Source organism: Xenia sp. Carnegie-2017, unplaced genomic scaffold (assembly GCF_021976095.1).
Source record: "Xenia sp. Carnegie-2017 unplaced genomic scaffold, XeniaSp_v1 HiC_scaffold_20, whole genome shotgun sequence".
NCBI lineage: Eukaryota > Metazoa > Cnidaria > Anthozoa > Malacalcyonacea > Xeniidae > Xenia > Xenia sp. Carnegie-2017.
Genome location: NW_025813483.1, coordinates 11,623,425 through 11,641,139, shown reverse-complemented (window position 1 = coordinate 11,641,139; position 17,715 = coordinate 11,623,425). Strand labels below are relative to the sequence as shown.

General features: G+C 35.5%; 1 protein-coding gene and 2 long non-coding RNA genes across 6 annotated transcripts; 2 read left to right on the top strand and 1 right to left on the bottom strand.

Moving 5' to 3' along the window:
* Window positions 1-1,814: 1,814 nt before the first annotated feature.
* Window positions 1,815-16,466, bottom strand: LOC124442503 (rho GTPase-activating protein 20-like). 3 transcript variants are annotated; one of them, XM_046993009.1, is made up of 22 exons: window positions 16,347-16,466; window positions 16,059-16,158; window positions 15,693-15,777; window positions 15,580-15,622; window positions 15,326-15,401; window positions 15,119-15,221; window positions 14,594-14,749; window positions 12,052-12,126; window positions 11,866-11,948; window positions 11,636-11,741; window positions 11,234-11,298; window positions 10,463-10,612; window positions 10,229-10,270; window positions 9,525-9,612; window positions 6,134-6,211; window positions 5,411-5,477; window positions 4,329-4,511; window positions 4,150-4,249; window positions 3,824-3,993; window positions 3,645-3,700; window positions 3,451-3,560; window positions 1,815-3,379 (listed from the first exon to the last, which is right to left on the bottom strand). In XM_046993009.1, the coding sequence occupies exons 1-22, from the start codon at window positions 16,354-16,356 to the stop codon at window positions 1,939-1,941; spliced, it is 3,387 nt and encodes a 1,128-aa protein (XP_046848965.1). In that variant the 5' UTR covers window positions 16,357-16,466; the 3' UTR covers window positions 1,815-1,938. The 3 variants fall into 3 exon arrangements, with proteins under 3 accessions (XP_046848965.1, XP_046848966.1, XP_046848967.1); XM_046993010.1 differs by lacking the exons at window positions 15,693-15,777; window positions 16,059-16,158; window positions 16,347-16,466 and having other exon boundaries at window positions 15,326-15,406; window positions 15,580-15,602; XM_046993011.1 differs by lacking the exons at window positions 14,594-14,749; window positions 15,119-15,221; window positions 15,326-15,401; ... (2 more) ...; window positions 16,059-16,158; window positions 16,347-16,466 and adding an exon at window positions 12,562-12,726.
* LOC124442511 lies at window positions 10,544-12,475 on the top strand. The gene is made up of 2 exons (XR_006947269.1): window positions 10,544-10,703; window positions 12,034-12,475. It is a non-coding gene; the product is annotated as an uncharacterized LOC124442511 (long non-coding RNA).
* Window positions 15,396-16,940, top strand: LOC124442510. 2 transcript variants are annotated; one of them, XR_006947268.1, is made up of 3 exons: window positions 15,396-15,673; window positions 15,852-16,005; window positions 16,077-16,940. It is a non-coding gene; the product is annotated as an uncharacterized LOC124442510 (long non-coding RNA). The 2 variants fall into 2 exon arrangements; XR_006947267.1 differs by lacking the exon at window positions 15,396-15,673 and having other exon boundaries at window positions 15,707-16,005.
* Window positions 16,941-17,715: the final 775 nt, after the last annotated feature.

The window sequence follows — 17,715 nt, the reverse complement described above, 5'->3', positions numbered from 1 at the left end:
TTACATGATCACATACGTTTGTCGGGCGAACGTGAAAACGAACTTGTCCGCAACTACATTATGAAGTACGAACACACCACTAGTGTAAAAAAATCATAACATTCCGATACGAAGTTAGTAAATAGGAATCGAAAGCCAAATTCAGCTACCATGTCAAACAAATATTATGACGGTTGTAAACTTATAATGATTTCGCCAACGTTAATCGTCATCGCTGTAAATGTTATTATTGCGGAGCGATTTCAACCAGATCCAATCCTCAATGACGGATTTGATACATGTTAGCATTTCAAATGCACTAAAACATTCTTCACGAATAAGTTGAACTGACCAAACAAATAAAGGAAAAACTATATAGAGAAGAAAATAGCCAAACCAAAAGTTCAGAAGGCATCGAATTGACACATAATACCAGACATATTTACTTCGATGTCACCTTTAATCATTGATTATTTGATTTGTGTGTTATGATTCTCCATGGGTGTTGTTAATTGTTTGAACACTTCAGTATCAAGGAGTACCTAACTATTAATTGACAGAGTTCCAAACCACAACACTTCTTTAAAAAAACGTAGATTTAATTGTCTGGACCGTCGATCATACAGCAAAAATAAGTTTTTAAAGTTACTCCCAATCGAATAGAATTTGTAAACATCTTTCACTTTATATTTTCATTTTACGTATTAAAGATAAAGGATTGTGGTGTTACGGTGATTCACATCTGCCATTGGATGATCATAATCTACACACGAGAAAAACAATGACAAGTGTTTCTCAGGGAAGGAGGAGGGGGAGATATACAATGGCCACGATCAACAGGGAATCTTTGAAAATTTCGCGAAGAGGATTCTACTTAGTCGAACACTTATTATACATATATTCATCGAAATTATGATTATAATTCAACGGCTCAGGCGCATAAACAATTCAAATCGTGTGCGTACATTATGTTAATGTTGTGACGTAACAAACGGATAATTTTCTCAATATTCTTTTACAAACAATGCTTTTGTAATTGGAGAAACTGCTTCTAATCTCCATAATCTTTAATGGTGTTGCCTGAAATAACAGGGAAAAAATGGATTTCAGAATTACAAGTTCGAGAGTTCGAAATAACTTCCACTTTTAAAACGCCAAATGTGAGACATCCTCGTCCACGGAATGGATTATCAAACACGGAAATGAAGATGACAAGCTGCTCTTCTTTTCCCAACAAATGGCAGAAAGTAGTTCCTACCACGGAAAATAAACTATCGACACAAAATAATCGGCATATAAAATTTCAAGATGTATCAACGAACAGCCTAAACGACCACGAAGAGTTCTGTAAAATAATGAAAATCCATCCAACTGAAACAGATTTAATGAAAACTTTGAAATGCAAAAAAGGTAAAGCTGTATGAACTACAGCCTCAACATTTGTAAAATTTACTGAAAAGAGATTTTCTTAGACACCTCCGTGAAAGAATTGTTGATAAAAAAAGGAACAATGGCAAACAACGGTAAAGGACAATATACAGCGTACAACAGCTTCACCACAATAGCAGTGCGTTGGTGTGGCCGCGATTCACGCGCGTATTACACGAAACAAGATTTAATAGATATATTCACGGCGTTTGGACCAATAAAAAATGTGCACTTTCACTCGCCACGTTTTGTCGAGATAGAGTTCGTGTGGATAGGAAGTGCATGCCTCGCATTGCGTGCCTCAAAGATACAGCTACCGGGGAAAGTGCCCCTACGTCGACAATGGGCGAGAATCTCTAGCGAAAGACAATTTTGGATGGCAAATAAATCACGCACAAGACAAGATATGTAATCCTTTCTTTGTTTTATTAAGTATGTCAGCGTGTTGTGTTGTGTGCGTTTAAATATGTTTTTCTTAAATAAAAAATTGTTCCTTGTTATGTTGGCATGTATATACTAGTATTAAAACAACTAAACGTACGTTTCTTCTGCCATCTTCATCCGTTGATAATCGCTTATTTCTACATTTACGTCCTGAGACACGTGACCCCAAGCATCATCGGTCTTCGTTATCTGGTCAGAAGGACTTAAAAGACTCGTGTAGCCAGGAATGTCCCGGAAGTTCCGTATATGGCGAAGTCTCGTCAGTTGAAGTTTGTTGGTGTCAACCACATCAATACTGTCGTCACAGCTTGACAGTGACGACATAGAGGTCTCACTTCCGGTGCTCTTCTTTGGAATGAGCCGCATTCCACCAGAAGCGTTAGACGACGGCCCCAAAGGATCCGGTGAAAGGTCTTGTGAAGACCTGAAGCCATCTTGAGAATTAAAATCACAGTTTAGTTCAAGTCCAACTTTTGTAGCTGTACCATGTCTACCATCTCCTGATTCATATCCCTTGTGGTTATTTCTCAGCTGTGACCTTAAGGTACCGTTGGGTGTTCCAACGTTATGTCCCCTGCGGATGCTGGTCCGTTGCATATGTTCCTGGTATGATGGAGCAGCAGGCTGTCTGCGCCTATCATGAATGGAATGCACACGTTCGGCATAGTTCGGAGGCGCATTATAAATACTCTGACTGGATGCCAGCATTACTCTGTCACGTTTTGGTGCATAACTACGCCTTATTTGAGCAGGTTCAGGTACAGTAGGGGATAATCTTGAGCTTGATGATAAAGTTGTCTTTGAATAAGCATTTTGCTCGATTGTTTCTGTATTTGAAGCTTTTTTCGTGAGTTTGACAGCTTTTTCACGTCTTAGTGAATCCTTTCCAGAGAGTTCTAAATCCCGATGATTTTTAGAATTAGACCTCGTCACTTTCCTCAAACTCCGTCGCAAAGACCTCGGTGAGAATTTTGGATGATAAAATGCCGAATGAATTTTCTTGGAAGTATCTTTAGAGTCAACAGCATTGTTTGGTTTACGTTGTAATACTGGGGAATTCGGGTTACTTTTACTTAAATTACCACTGTTATCCTTCACAGTCAATAACATCCAATCAGAATTTTTTTGTTCCTCCGTAATAACACTTTTATATAAACTTGAATCACTATGACGTAATGATTTGGATCCACCTGAAATTTCCGAAACTTTAGTATCTCCATTACCGAGTGAATCAGCAGTGTCAACAATAATCTCAGAAACATCTCCCAAAATTGTCATGGCGGCTTCACCGAAAATTACCGGAAAGTTATCAATAATAAATTCCACAAGTTGAGGCGCACTGCTCTTGGCTTGTTCAGCGTACTCTATCCTCGTGGAGTTCGCTGGTTTAAGGATACTCTGGGCCACACAGACGCCAAGATTGAAAGGGGTCATGTTATTTTGTTCACAGTTACGAGAAATATGATACAAAACACAAAAGAACCTTTTCGTCAATTCGAAGTTCGGTGTTGGTAGCTTCTTCACGAGACTAAAATTAGAAAGCGGATCATCAGTTATCATAAATCTTTAACAGACAAGAATGCTATAACTTAATGTTACCTTATTATTTTGTCGATTCTGGCGGATTCCTCTGTTACATCATTCGTGGAAAGCAATTCCTCGTAATGCTCAGAACAATACAAGGCATTAGGTATATTACGAAGAAAATCCTTAAAAAAAAAACAAAACAAATTTTCACTTCTGGAATAAAGATCAAAAACACTACCACCATATTCAAATGATCAGTCACTAACCTTCAATAAGGCAGCCAAGACGTGAATACTGGTATCGTCAAACGAAATTTCTTTTCCTAAACAGTTCAAATATTAGCCATGATTTAGAGTTACGGATAAAAAAATCATAAAACAAAAAACACACATATAAATGCTTCACTATTGCTTGCAATAACTATATCACGCATAATCACGCGTACCTTCGTCCATTTCTTCTCGTAATTCTTTAACTTCGCGTTGATTTGCCGTCTTTCGAAAAACTCCAATTGTCGATGGCCCAAAGCGGAACAAACGTACGAGAAGATCGTTTATGGTTTTTGGGATTGGTTGTTCCTCGCTGCTCAGTTGATCCAGAGGTTTACCAAACACTCTGCAAGGTAGATCAATCGTCCATAATTAAAAAAAAAGCAACAATATGGACTACATCAAACATGTCATTAAAGGCATATTAAAATCTATATATGATAGGTTGAAAATGGTTTCTTTTCGTTTGATACGAACAAAACAACAACAAATGCTCACATACTTTCCAGTAGATGAGGTCTCATCTTGTGTCGATGAAAATTTTCTCCATCTCTTGCTTCCTTTTTTCTTTTTCCCCAGTTGAACTAGACGATTAAGGCTGACTGTATAGAAATAAAACATTAATTAAAAACACGGTCGGGCAAAGCTGAACAAAAATTAAGCGCAACAATGCTTTCTTACCTTTTTGATGCACTTTACGACCTTTCTGCAAAATAAACTGCAGTTGGTTTTCAGGTGTGATTTCTATGGATGGCGTGTTGTGAACGGGTGGGGAGTCTGGTGAAGACGGTACATAATTGTCATCATCAACGATTGACACCTCACGATACTGACTCATTTGAATCGCAAACGGAAACTCGTGCCCTAAATGAAGCAATGATGATAAATTAATTTTGTAACTTTGTAAAACAATGATGCAGGTAAAGACTATCAATATGAAAACAATATGGAAGATCACTACGCCATCGGGTTGATATGGATTCACAGAGGGTGTTTCAAATGATACAGAAGACAGATAAAGGAACAAAAGAGAACATAAGAACAGAGTCAAGCATGTTACCGGGGAAGGCGTGTACAGATAATACTTAAAGGTAAAAAGAACAAAATAGAAAGGACGTTAAACATGGTGCCGGGGGTAAACAGATGATACTACGGTAAATAAAGGTAAAAAGCAGAAGAGAGGAAGAAAGTCGAGCATGGTGCACGGGGATAATTGAAATGATACACATGAAGGTACAAAGATAAACATAGAATGGAAGTCAAGCATAGTGCCAGAGGTGTTAACATGATATTGCTCAAGGGAAATCAAGAATTAGTGGATTACAGCCATGCACATGGTCTTTGCATGACGGATAAAAAATGTTCAAAAACTGTACTGGTTAATAATTCGTAGTGGCAAACTAAAATTGCAAGAAAAAGCAACTTACAGTCTGCATTATCAACATTTTATGCAGTCAACAACAAAACGAAGTTCTAAATGAAATCCTCCTAATCTCGCTTTACCAACTTGATGTTGTTAATTAAATAACACATCAGAATAAAGATCATCGCGAGAAAAATATGCGTCTTAGCTGAATAATCCGGATTATTACATTTCAAACAACCGCCGTAAATCCCGTAGTCATTGAAACATCTCGTGCGAATATATATCTTTGATAACAAATCGGGCTCTCCAATAAAAACAATAAACAAGCACATATCCACAATCCTTAAAATAAAAATGGACTAAACAACTTGTAAAGAGAGTTGTATGAAACACTTACCGATCAGAGGATAGGAACCATCTTTATTCATCACCCACAATTGATAGTCACACGCATTCTCTTTGTTCTGCAAACGTTTCAAATATCAAAATTAACAACATAAATGAAAGTTCCCACACTGAGGTGAAACTATAGTGAGACGGAACAGCGGTGCAGTGCACGCCGTCAAATCAAAAAGCAAATACACCCACACATGGTGTGCACAGCGCAGTGAAGCTTGTAATAAAAGTCATGAGATTCACGAGTCTCCCAGGAGAAATTCTAAACTGTGCGAAGAGCTTTGCATTCCTCAAACGTGTTAATAACGCATAGCTATGACAAGTAAAGCAGGTGGCGTAAGCTCGTAAAGACGAAAAACAGTGATATCAATAGACGGTTGGCTTCATCGATTGAAGAGTTTTAAATGTCAATATCAACGCATGTCATATGCTTCATCATTTAAAAGCATATATGACATTCCCTAGGGTGGGAAAATGAAGCAACATGTGGAGTAAAACCTACCACAGCCAACTTAAACACATAGGTCAAAGTATTTTCGACATTAAACATTACGAAAAAAACATATTCATAAAGTCAGCAATGTTGTAGATATAATATACGAGAAAGAATATTAGATGCATCAGAGCGCAATAAATCATACATGCACGGTTGTGTCTATTAAACAGCACATTTATTTGAACTTTTATGCTACAAACAGTCGCAATATGTTAAGCTTTAACTCACCAAGATATTAAACAGATCCATACTCATTTGCACAACCTTGTTGGCGTCGTCAGTCTTTCCAACTGATATGGATTTGCTCTGAAAACGGAAGAAAGGCTAATCAATTTCGTATCGAAATAAGGAAATGAACTGTCCTGAGTCAATATTGATTAACTGAGCGGGAATATACAGTGATTATTTGATAAACTATATACACAAGGAAATATATATTCGCATATTTGTTGACCAAAGTCAATCAACGCATTTTCCCAACAATTTTGTCATATAAAAATAGCAAGAATTGGTGAACACATCATGTTCCTTTAACGCTAGAAGCTACAAAGATCTCACGGCCGACATTTACAATATACATGGTATTTGTATTGAAGTTGAACTCGAGAAGATAATGTACCTCATTTGTTTGCGCATATTTGCAACTTTAAATGACTAAGTTGAGACACTTTTAAGTATGGAACTTTTGTTGGAGAGCTGATTAAGTGGGCTATATTAAAAGAGATTACTGTCTGCATTTCGTTGAGAAACTTTATATGCCTTTTTCAAGGTGTTGCAGCGTCGTGCCATGGCAACTTTCGGAGAACATTTGCATAAATATATTTCATTGAGATTGTGTGTCTTTGCGTGTCCATGACATAAAATAGAGCGTGCAAAGCGATCCACGTAGTATTAATTAGTCGTAGTAATTCACGAGAATAAATATTTTCAGGGACGGAAGCAATCATTAAATACCTGTCACGAAGACCGAGCTATAAAGTCAAGGGACATTATAATTGAACTAATAAACGCAAATCCAATTTTTTACGCCAAGGAAACTTCACAAAAGCAGTGAGAATAATGATCGAGATATCGACATGTAGCTTTTTTTATAGATAAAACCCAAGGCAAAAGATATCTTAGATTAACAATTTTCCACGTGCAACAAGTCTTGTAAGGTGAACAGATTATCAAAATAGTGCAACGTTTCAAGAGAATGAAAAGCCCCTTGCTCCCGAAATAAATGTGAGCATATTTCCTGTCCTTAATATGACCCCGGAAAGTCCCTGTGATCCAACATGAAATTGTTGTCGTGAAGTAAAAGCTGGCTACAGTTCAAACAGCCTGGGGAGTTTGCAAACACAAGGAAATATGACGTATCCAGTTTGTTAACAACACACACACACACAGATTTTGTGTATTATGAATATTGTAACCAAAACAGCGTCGCTAGGGGGTCATCTTCTCATACACTCTCGACTCTTCCCTGAAGAAATTCATCAGAAGAGAAAAGATAGGAGAGACACAAAGACTATTTCATTAAACTAATAATTTCATGATTAATATTTAACTTCATGCACGTCTGCTTGTACATATCAAAGGAAAACTTTTATCATTTCATCTTTCATTTAAAACAACAACAGGAAAACGTGATCTAACATACGCCGGGATTGCAATAATGGTTTGTTTTAAGAGGATAAATATGGCAAATTCTAAAATACACTTGTCCTCAAATGTCGTTCAATAAGGATTTCTTTAATCAATAGAATCGATACTTTCGAAACAAAAGCTGCTGTTTCCAATTCCAAACAAAAAATTACGTCTAAATATTCATCTTGTCCATCAGTCAGATTTACGAAAAAAAAATGAGACGTCATGTTGTGCGCCCCGAATAATTCTAGAGATGTATAAACAACTTTATCGTCAAGATGACTCGAGTTGAAGTAGAAAAAGAAGTTTCTTAATGGCGGACAATACATAACACTGCTTATCAAGAGCAAAAGCATTTCTATAGTTGAAATGTATGAATCCATACGTTAACAAGACTTATCCTATGCATTTTGTCCTTAGTAATCATATTTATCCCAATATAAACGTATGAATCCACAGGGAATAATACAGGATGTTTCTAGAGTTTTATTTTCATAATTGTTTTCCTAATATTTAGAAATCACAACAATTGAAAGAGACGACAGCCACCACCAAATATAAGGTGCAAAAACAATCCTCGCTTTATAAGGATATTTTACAGGCAGTTATGAAGTCAATTAACACAGTCCAATGAATTGTGGCCGCTGACAAGCATGTGACATGAAAGATTCTTTATAAATTTTTAACGTTATAAAAATAAAACGTTCACCTATAACATCTACGCTATACAAATAGTAAAATTTCTATTTGAAAATTAATAAAATCAAGGATTTATGAAAACATCGGTTTTAAGACGATGATGAAAATTATCTTTGAGGAATATTGCAACATTCTAGAATCGAAAGACTTCATATTTCGCAATTGCTCTCTCATAATAATCAAACATTTAAGATAATTGAAATAACTGAACGCAAATAAGAGAATTTTCAAAATGTGTAACTGAATGTCAATGCAATATAAATATTTTACTTGTTTAGTTGTACATATGATATAGTGTATACTAAACGAACATAAAATATTTTCTCCTCATAATCTACGTCAAGATCTTTCAAAACAAACATAAACCACAAACGTAGACGTAAGATCACATTTAAAGACAAAACTTACTTCTTGCTTGGATTTCATAGATTTATAAGTTTTCCTTGTTAAAGCAAGTAAACACATTCCGTCCTTATAGTCACCACATATTAAAAGACACCGTTATACCCTCTTCCTTAAAGGACGTCATTTCAAGATCGAAGATTGCATTTAATGAAAACGCACCAATCATAAAATACTATAAATCACTGCCAACCATATCAAAAGTTGTGACGTTGTATTATTTTGACGTAAATATTTCCGACGTCACTATCGCAATTATTGTCTCTAAGTACTAAAGGAACACGCTAGAGGAGTCTTGCTTCGCGTAGGAAATCGCAAAATCGATGATTACATATTTTACTTAGATATATTTCCTGAAGCAATATGTCTCTTATATAAGATTTATAGCGCAATGTTTTAAAACATATAATGTGGCGTTTATCGCCATATTATTTAACACCCGCGAAAAATCGGACATTTTTAAAATTACTTGACAATAGGAAGACGAAAATAGTCAGATGTTTACGAACAAAGGAGTTTTGTATAAGAAACTATAAATACATCAAAAAACGTATTGAAAAGGCAAAATGAACACGAACCTTTGTTTGATTGATTTCCATAGCCATTAAAACACTCCATGCAATTTACGTAAAGCCTCGACAAGCCCATGAGAATTAAGAAGCACGTAGCTTTAATTCTTATCTCAATCGTTAAAATCAAGTAGCGTTCATATGCTTCGTGCGCAGTCGAACTTCGCGTTAAATGTTTAAAATTTCCACCCACAAAAATAAAATAATCAAATGCCGACACGAATAACCGATAAAGCGTTTGATGAATTCCGGAGTAAAAAAGAAGACAAAAATAAAATAGTGTAACTGTAATTAAATACAAAATATCGTGTTTAACTTACAACTGTTTGAGCGGTGTCGTTGTCTTTGTAATGGATTTTTATTAACGTCGTTTGGAAGTCCAGTGACGCCTTTTGTAACGCAATATTGCTGGAAGACAAAAACTTTTAATAAAAAACAATATAATTAGACATTCGTTTACATATCTAATGGCAAGGAATAAAGAGATTTTCTATCAATGTTTTGCATTTGTCGAGACATTTTGGCAACTAAGTATACTCTAACCCTGATATTTACTCTAAGCCTTAATGACACGAAAATGAAAACTCAGCAAAAATCATTTTGAGTTTATATAAAGAGGCGAAATGTTACAGTCAAACAAAAAGTTATAATTAATAGAAGTAGCAATCGCTTGTACGCATGATATTCATTAGAACATACGATATGACCAGCTGAAGAATTATAGCTGCAGTATACAATTTCCAATAACCTGGAAATACTTGACGCAGTGCCCTTAAGATAACTGCACCTTACTCAAAATCATCATAGTTCAATGAATTTCTTAGCAGGGACACGTATAATGTACGTGACGATGACCAGTAAGCCCTTTATCGTCTTTATAAAATCACATTAAACATTTCCATAGCGGAATAAACACAATTTCGTGCAGGCAAAATGCTGAATACGTAGCTATCATCTATGTTATTGACGTGTAACTATTTGCGTAACTATTGCTGCGATATGATAACACATAAAACATTTATACCTCGCCAAATCTTCTTTCCATTTGGTCTTCTCCTCCATCGAACTAAATTGAAGTAGGATTCAAACGTCGTTTGATTTTCATAATAAATATTTAACATGCCGTGAGACAATTATCATTTTGCATCCAGAAGAATTCGTCACGAACTTTGCATATTACATGAGCGTTTTATGAAATCCTGCGAGGAAAAACAGTGAGTCACAGCAGGGGGTGCCAAAGCGGAGGTGGGGGACTCACCTGAAAGTTGCAACAACGTTTTCTATGGGCCAACCAATAACAAAAGATTTATCGCGGGATTTCACGTTGTCTGCAACATCATCGACGCAATCTGCGATCCACATTTCACAAAGTTTAACACGATCTTTCAACTTGAAATGAGATGTTGATCTGGAAGATATGCGAAGAATGTGACAAAGGACTATGTCAACGGTGCCCGAGGCTTTGCTGCATTTACTGGTGTATCTTGGTAATTAAAAAAGTATGCTTATTATTTTAGTATTTTTTATTTATAAAAGAGTTCATCCGTAAATGAAAAAAATCATGATCACGACGAGATAGAAAGCTCATACGGCGAACATTCGTGCGAAGACCATATACTCAATATGGATTAGGTTGCAACTCGTGGATTTATTTCACTGACCATTTTGTAAAATATATTTTCTAATTTTAATTGAAATATTTACCCAAAATTTCAAGGTTAAAAATTTCAATGTTCCTACGATATTCATGTTTTATTATAACTCTAGTCAATGGATGCGAAAGCCACGATTTTCCTAAAATTTCCAGCTTTAGCTAACAAGCGACGAGTAAAGCAACACCCTGATACTCGTTCTTTAGAGAGCTTTCTAGTTTTCCACTTTTCCATAAATCAATTCTCATATATGACTACTTATACCATACCCATTACTAACATCACTTACCCCATATTTGACTATACGTACACATTAGTACCCTAAGCTACCCTCATATATCTACAAAAACTCTACAATATCATTAATTCCAACTTACTTGCATTTGGCGACAAGGAGAAAATCATTGAACAAAAACAAATAACGATCATGAGAGAGGGTTCCCTGTGGAAAAAACAGTTTTTTTTAATCTATTTTGGAAATTATAATACTGCTTCAGCTATGAACAATAGGTACCCACTTCCTACACTGAAAAATTTGAGGAAGAAAAATTTAGGGTTCTTTATCTACAACTTATATGATAAGGGTTTGTGATTAGTTAATAATACGCAGTACAAATGATAATGCAATCTAAAGAGCAAATCTCATTGCTATTATCCGATTCATCCAACGGAAAACCTATATTACATAGATACTACATTTTAGCTAATGTATCCGGCCACGGTAACACCCAAAACAAACATTCTTAAAAGAAACCATGCGGTAACATGTCACTACCTACCGCTGTCAGCTGGACCATTCCTTCATTTATTAAAATGTATTTACGTTGAGACGTCTCTTGAGTACGTTCCGAGTGGATCGCGAGGGATACATCAATGGAAGGAACACTGTAGTAAGAACAATTAGGGATAGAAGGCAAGTTGACAAATCGTTCCGCTTAGTTAATGAATGAATGAATGAATGCAGTAGAAAACAAAAATGTTTTTGATCGATTTGTCTCATAAACTCAACCTTTTATTCACTTTTCCAAAGGCAGCTTTGAGGGCAGCCGCAGGAGCAGATTTTCTTCGAGAATTTAGTAAAGTTTTTAACCTCTGTTAAAAAGAGCAACAATGTATTTTTTTAAAATGCATATAACTTTAAGTGAAAAGTAAATATGAAATTTCTCTTTCTCTTTAGGAATAGATAAGTTGGTACCTGAATATTGGATAATCCTTCATCTAAACCCAGATCATCGTAAGGAAAGCGATCTTGGACTTCGATTAATCTAAACTATAAAAGTAATAAATATGAATAACATAATATTGACTGAATTCTTCTGGAATTTTTTTTCTTCAGTTTCAAAAATAGTTAAATAACGAAAGAACAACCAATGCCTAGCGTGGATAGAATGAAACGATGAATTATTGAGTAAAGGTTGAAACACAAAAAATCTTTTTCTCGCTCAGCAAAACCTTTATAAGCGAGTGATTAACAGAGTAAAGAAAACAACCCATTTTTCTGGTCGAAAGTAAAAATACTGCATGTAACTTTACAATTTACAAGGTGGAAATAGAAATGCTCTAAAATTTGAGGATGAGTTAACAAGTGTGATATTTAGCAGTAAAAAGATGAGAATTGAAAAGATCTGCTCTCTTTCTCCGATGTTTTGAGCATCGCTTTTCGTGTCATAATGACGACAACGTGCCTCTTGGATAAATATCATACCAAATAATCATCTGAAGCAGCAATCCGTTTTGGCAGCAGCTTCAGTGGACTACGCGACCGACGTCGAAGAAATGGACTGGAACGAGGTGAAACAAACGTTGGTATGTCAAGATGTCGACGTCTACTTGAGTAATAAGGAAGTGTAGCCATGTTTTGAAGTTGTCTTCCTTTTGAAAATATCACAAACGTACTTTTTTGAGATGAAAATGATATTTAAATAGTTTGTTTCTCGCGGAATAGAACAGAAATTAGTTTCTGTCCAACTCGACTTCCTGGCAACAAAACTTCAATGTTCTTGTGAAGTCCGAAATATCTGTCGTCCAATGAAGACAATGCACAACAATTTATACGGACCGTTGAATTATTCAAGTGCAATTCTTAAATGTCGTTGAGCTCCGGACATAGATATATTTTACTTTATGAAGCAACCTTCAAAGAATGACTATACGACCGAAGAACTTCTTTAGACGTTAGATGATCACAGCTAGCAAGAATATGGAAGCAATCCTGGTTGTCTCAAACGTCGACAAGCTTACGGTACATTCTATATAAGTTCCAGGGTTATGGGTTGTATGTTTAGGGTTGTGTCTCTCAGTTCCTTAATGGATTGTATTGAAAAAATGAAGCTTCGAAATTCGATGTTAATCCCGGTGAATATTTCCGTTTCCACCCAAATGCTGACAGGTCTCTTGCGTTACGCGGGCGCTCCTCTTTAACTTCACCAAAAACTCGAAGAGAGTCACACCTTTTTTCTTTAAATTCGTCTTTGCGAAGTTCTCAAAACACGTTGAATGTTTTATGAAGCAGATTGTAAAATCTAGAAGGCAGCCCCTAACTCCTAACACAACATTGCACTTGACGTATATGCCAATAACATTCTTCAAATATCTATTATCTGAGTAAATGTACGAACTCACTACACACAAAGTCAACAAATCCAATTTAACGCCGCCCGACGCTCAATAACGGGTCCAAAACAAGCAAAACTTACTAAGCGTACAGTTCTTGCGTGGAAAAGACCAAACCTCGAAGGAAGAAGCTAGACAACGCGAGACAAGTTTTATACTGAGCGCCGGTGTCACAAGAAGCGATGACATTGTTTTAAACTGTTTGCTAATGGTTAAAGTAAGGATAGAATAACACGATCGATGAATACCACATGCATTAAATGGGATATCGTGTCTTTGATAATACAGATATGATCTTAAATAAATCGTTTTAACCTGTCATGACAGCTGTAGGAACGAGGCGTGTTGACGCACGAGAGTTAGTAATTAAGTTTTAGAAACTAGAAGCTGTCTATACCACATCAACTGATGATAAGAAATGAGCAGTATTTCCTATCGTTTTTTCTTACACAAACAAATAAAGACATCAATTTTCTAAGCTTTGATATTTTCAGAGTCATAGATCCCCCCAGTTAGTTGTTAAAGGCAAAATTAAACACAATAGTTCTGTGTACACAAGACGACAACAGGAATGTTTTTCTTATTCATTAAACGAGAGTCGTGTGTTTTCACCGACATAACAAAAGCAAAAACAACAGCAAAGGCTTTTTTTACAGCCCCAAAGTCTTTTACGTTTTAAGTAAAAAATTTACACGCACAATTAAATTGTATTTTTTTTGTCCATTTGACGACATTGAAAATTCAAATTGCAATAATTTGCTTCTGATTCGAAGATCGGTCATATTCTTTGTCGTGACATAAGCATGCTGGAATTCCAGTTCGTTTTCAAATCCCGCATGTTTTAAAGACAAATGAGAGATTTGTCTGCATCTTCAACTTTTTATCGCGTACAAAAATCAATAACATGCTTAATCTCTCTTCAATACGTAGGTAAACAGACTTGCTGTTGTTAGGTTTACGTGTCTAATGAATTTTTCAAAATAAATAAGGTGAAATGGGAAATCGTGCGGCATCATATAATAAACAAACTCGTGATGCACAACTACATGCACAACATACATCTAACGTCTACCAGCTGATGGTAAAGACGAAAATTGGTAGAGATATCAAGAAGATATTCTTACCTCGTTCTCGACTTTCTCAATTTCCTCTTTTCTATTACTCAGGATTTGTTGAAGTTTTTCCTTAAGTACTTTGAGCCGTCGGTGATCGTCGTGATCATCCGGAGTGCTGTCGAGAAGTGCCATTATAAATATGTGGTACATAGAAAGACGTCGTGCCTACGGTAAAGACAAAATAAAGAAGAGCATCTTCAATGTAAGATATAGTCGTCAAGTGGTTATCTTGCCATTTTGAAGCTTGCAAATATAGGTTAGTTCACATTTTTAACGTCAAGTAAGGATTTTGAAAGAACGAGACACACAACGGACATCTTTGGAGAAAATGATTACTTAGCTAAGGCACAGAGTTTGTATAATCCAATACTAGTTATACTCCAGTCATACGTTATGATCATACAGCCCAGTGTTTCTGTTAACAAATTTTTAATTTTAAATCACAGGGGGTAGAAGGTTTATAAGCCCATTGGTTAAACACGCGTTTCAAATGTTTTGATATAATAATCAAATAAGCAAACAATTCTCACTTACAGGAAGTAAAATGAGAAGACCAAGGGAATGTTTAGCCGTTAACTTTACTTCGTTTACCATAGTTAAAAAATCGCTGTCGTATTTATATTTTTGCCTCAGGATTCTGAAGAGTAAAAATCATCATTAGCTCGAATCCTTCATTTCTTTGCAAAACTAAAAGTCAGTGTTATAAAGAGAGTAACGAAACAATTGAATGAATATTTTAACCTTTTTGACATTGTTAGACCCGCGAAATAATCATCGTATCTCCACAGTAGAGCAGGCAACTCGTCGAAAGCTGTGGCTAAACTCATTAAATGAAATAAATTATTAAATTAGTGAATAAATTCCCTCGCGTGGGGGTAACGGGCAACCAGATGGCGATTTCTTATATATATACGTCACATTTTGTAGATATGACAGTTTATAGTTACGAAAATGAAAAAGACAAATGAACTGTTTTCTAAAACAATAAAATGTACCAATGCATAGAGAGGGTATCCAGTTTTCATAAAGATCTTTCAACTAAAAACAGAAGGATTTCAAGGATAGGTGGCTACATCAAAGTACACGGAGGTATTTTCATTTTGTCTACCTTGACGACTAGAGATGACGTTGCCTCTTGAATAGGTTTTACCCTTTCAAAGATTATCCCGTGATCAAGATGGTTTAGACCATTCCTACATGGGTGTATGAGGATGTATGAGGATGAATGAGGATATTTCATGTCAATAAAATTGTTATCAAATTTCAGCGCAGGGTTCCACTAAACATCATCAGATCATCACCGTTCCATTCTTTCAGATAAGGCACAGAATGAAAAATTCTTTTAAAGAAGACAGAATATGAATTATGATCTTCAGTATTTTCATGAAAAAAGATCGTTACGTGGCACTGACTGTGTGTCGGTAAGGACTTACTTTGAAACTTAGTTCATCACTAAATACACAAAATTTATCACCTTAAATTTTTACCATAGACATCAACAAGAATTCTTAATGACTCGAGATATTTCTCTTCTTCATCGAGGATCATTTTCAGCAGAGCAAGACGATCATCCTCTTAAAATAAAAGCACGGAAGTGATCCCCCAATTACAAACATACAAATGTCAACTTTCTCAATTATTACGATTAAACGAGTGGTCATCATTCCCATTACATTAAAAATAGAACTTCATATTTTCAAATTATCCTAAATTTAGGTTACTCCAACCAACATCATGAAGTTTCGCAAGCAAACAAACTCACCATATTTCATATTCTTGGACCCTTGAAAGTCTCTTCAATGATAATCTCTTGATTGTCAAGAAGCGTTGCATCAGCGTCCATGCTCAAGATAGAATTGTTTGAACACAACTTGACTTGAGGGCGTTCTAACTTGTACTCCTCGCAGACTTCGCGTATAACATCTTTGATGGTCAAAAATCTATTCACTTCCAACTTGAAATATAAAAATAAATTCTGTTTGAACGAACGAATGCACAAGTATGGGATAGGTTTGTCAAAACAAGACCCGGCCCAACTACAATATCCGGTAATTTTAAATCCCCCTTACCCTTAGACTTAAGCCGGGTTTTCACGCAAATTCAAACAACTATTCAAATAACTAGTTTCTTTACAACGAAAGAACGTCAAACTATATGTGAAATAAATATTCATCATGTTAAGTTTCTCAAGGTTGACGATTTAATAACTTCGGCTGAATCAGGTTATATAAACATACGTAATATATCATGTAATATGTTTCTTGTCTTTCGCGATGTTCTCCAATTTTTTCGAGTGATTAGTTTCAATTTTTCAACGACAACATAGGGAATAATATATTTTTTACTTCATACAAAATTTTCATGCGTGTTTACTTGACATCTCACAAGTTGTTATTAAGATACTAATAAAATCTACTACAGCATAACGACGCGAACCACGAGGAAAATAATGGGAAGAGCCGTGTCTTCCTATACTTCAAGATAACGATCTTTATATAAATATGAATATAAAGGTCTGAATTATATCAGAGATGATTGAAAAGCTGTTTCAAGACTGCATTCTAATTTCAAATTTTAAGAAAAGATTGCATCTGAAATTTTCTAAATAAAAAGAGAACTCAATAAAATTTGGTGTTACGAAGTGACTTATGCCTCGTTATAGAAGCACAATTTGACGTTCGCCTAAATTAGACGACATCTTGACGTAAAAAACATGAAAATGCATATGTTTGTATAAAATACAAGCTGGACAATTAGCGCACAATTAACAGGATCGTAACGTATGCAAGGAACGAATATCAAGACTTATAAGGCACACTTTGAAGCAAATGCAATTCAACCATTATAACACAACCATTTAAGACACCCCGGGTACCAGACAAAGACAATTAGTTCTCCATTTAGAATGATTTGTAGAGAATAGTTTTTAACTTCAGCTTGTGAAAAACATTTTAAAAGCAAATGACGTGAGCTCAACATTTAATTGACATCATATTGCACATCTGACGGAGTTAAAAGCGATTCGAATTTCAGTATTGGAACAACAGTTTTGGAGCAGAAAGCTCCGGACATGAAAGACAATAAAACAGTTGAAGATTTTGAATAAATATGAACAGCATTACATCGATAAT

What these genes read in the sequence shown, in the direction of transcription:
- LOC124442503 (XM_046993009.1), bottom strand. An exon ending in GTCTTCTCATTTTACTTCCT is followed by an intron (nt 14,750 to 15,118) that starts GTAAGTGAGAAT and finishes TCTTTACCGTAG; the next exon opens with GCACGACGTCTTTCTATGTA. An exon ending in TTTGGAAAAGTGAATAAAAG is followed by an intron (nt 11,742 to 11,865) that starts GTTGAGTTTATG and finishes TTCTTACTACAG; the next exon opens with TGTTCCTTCCATTGATGTAT.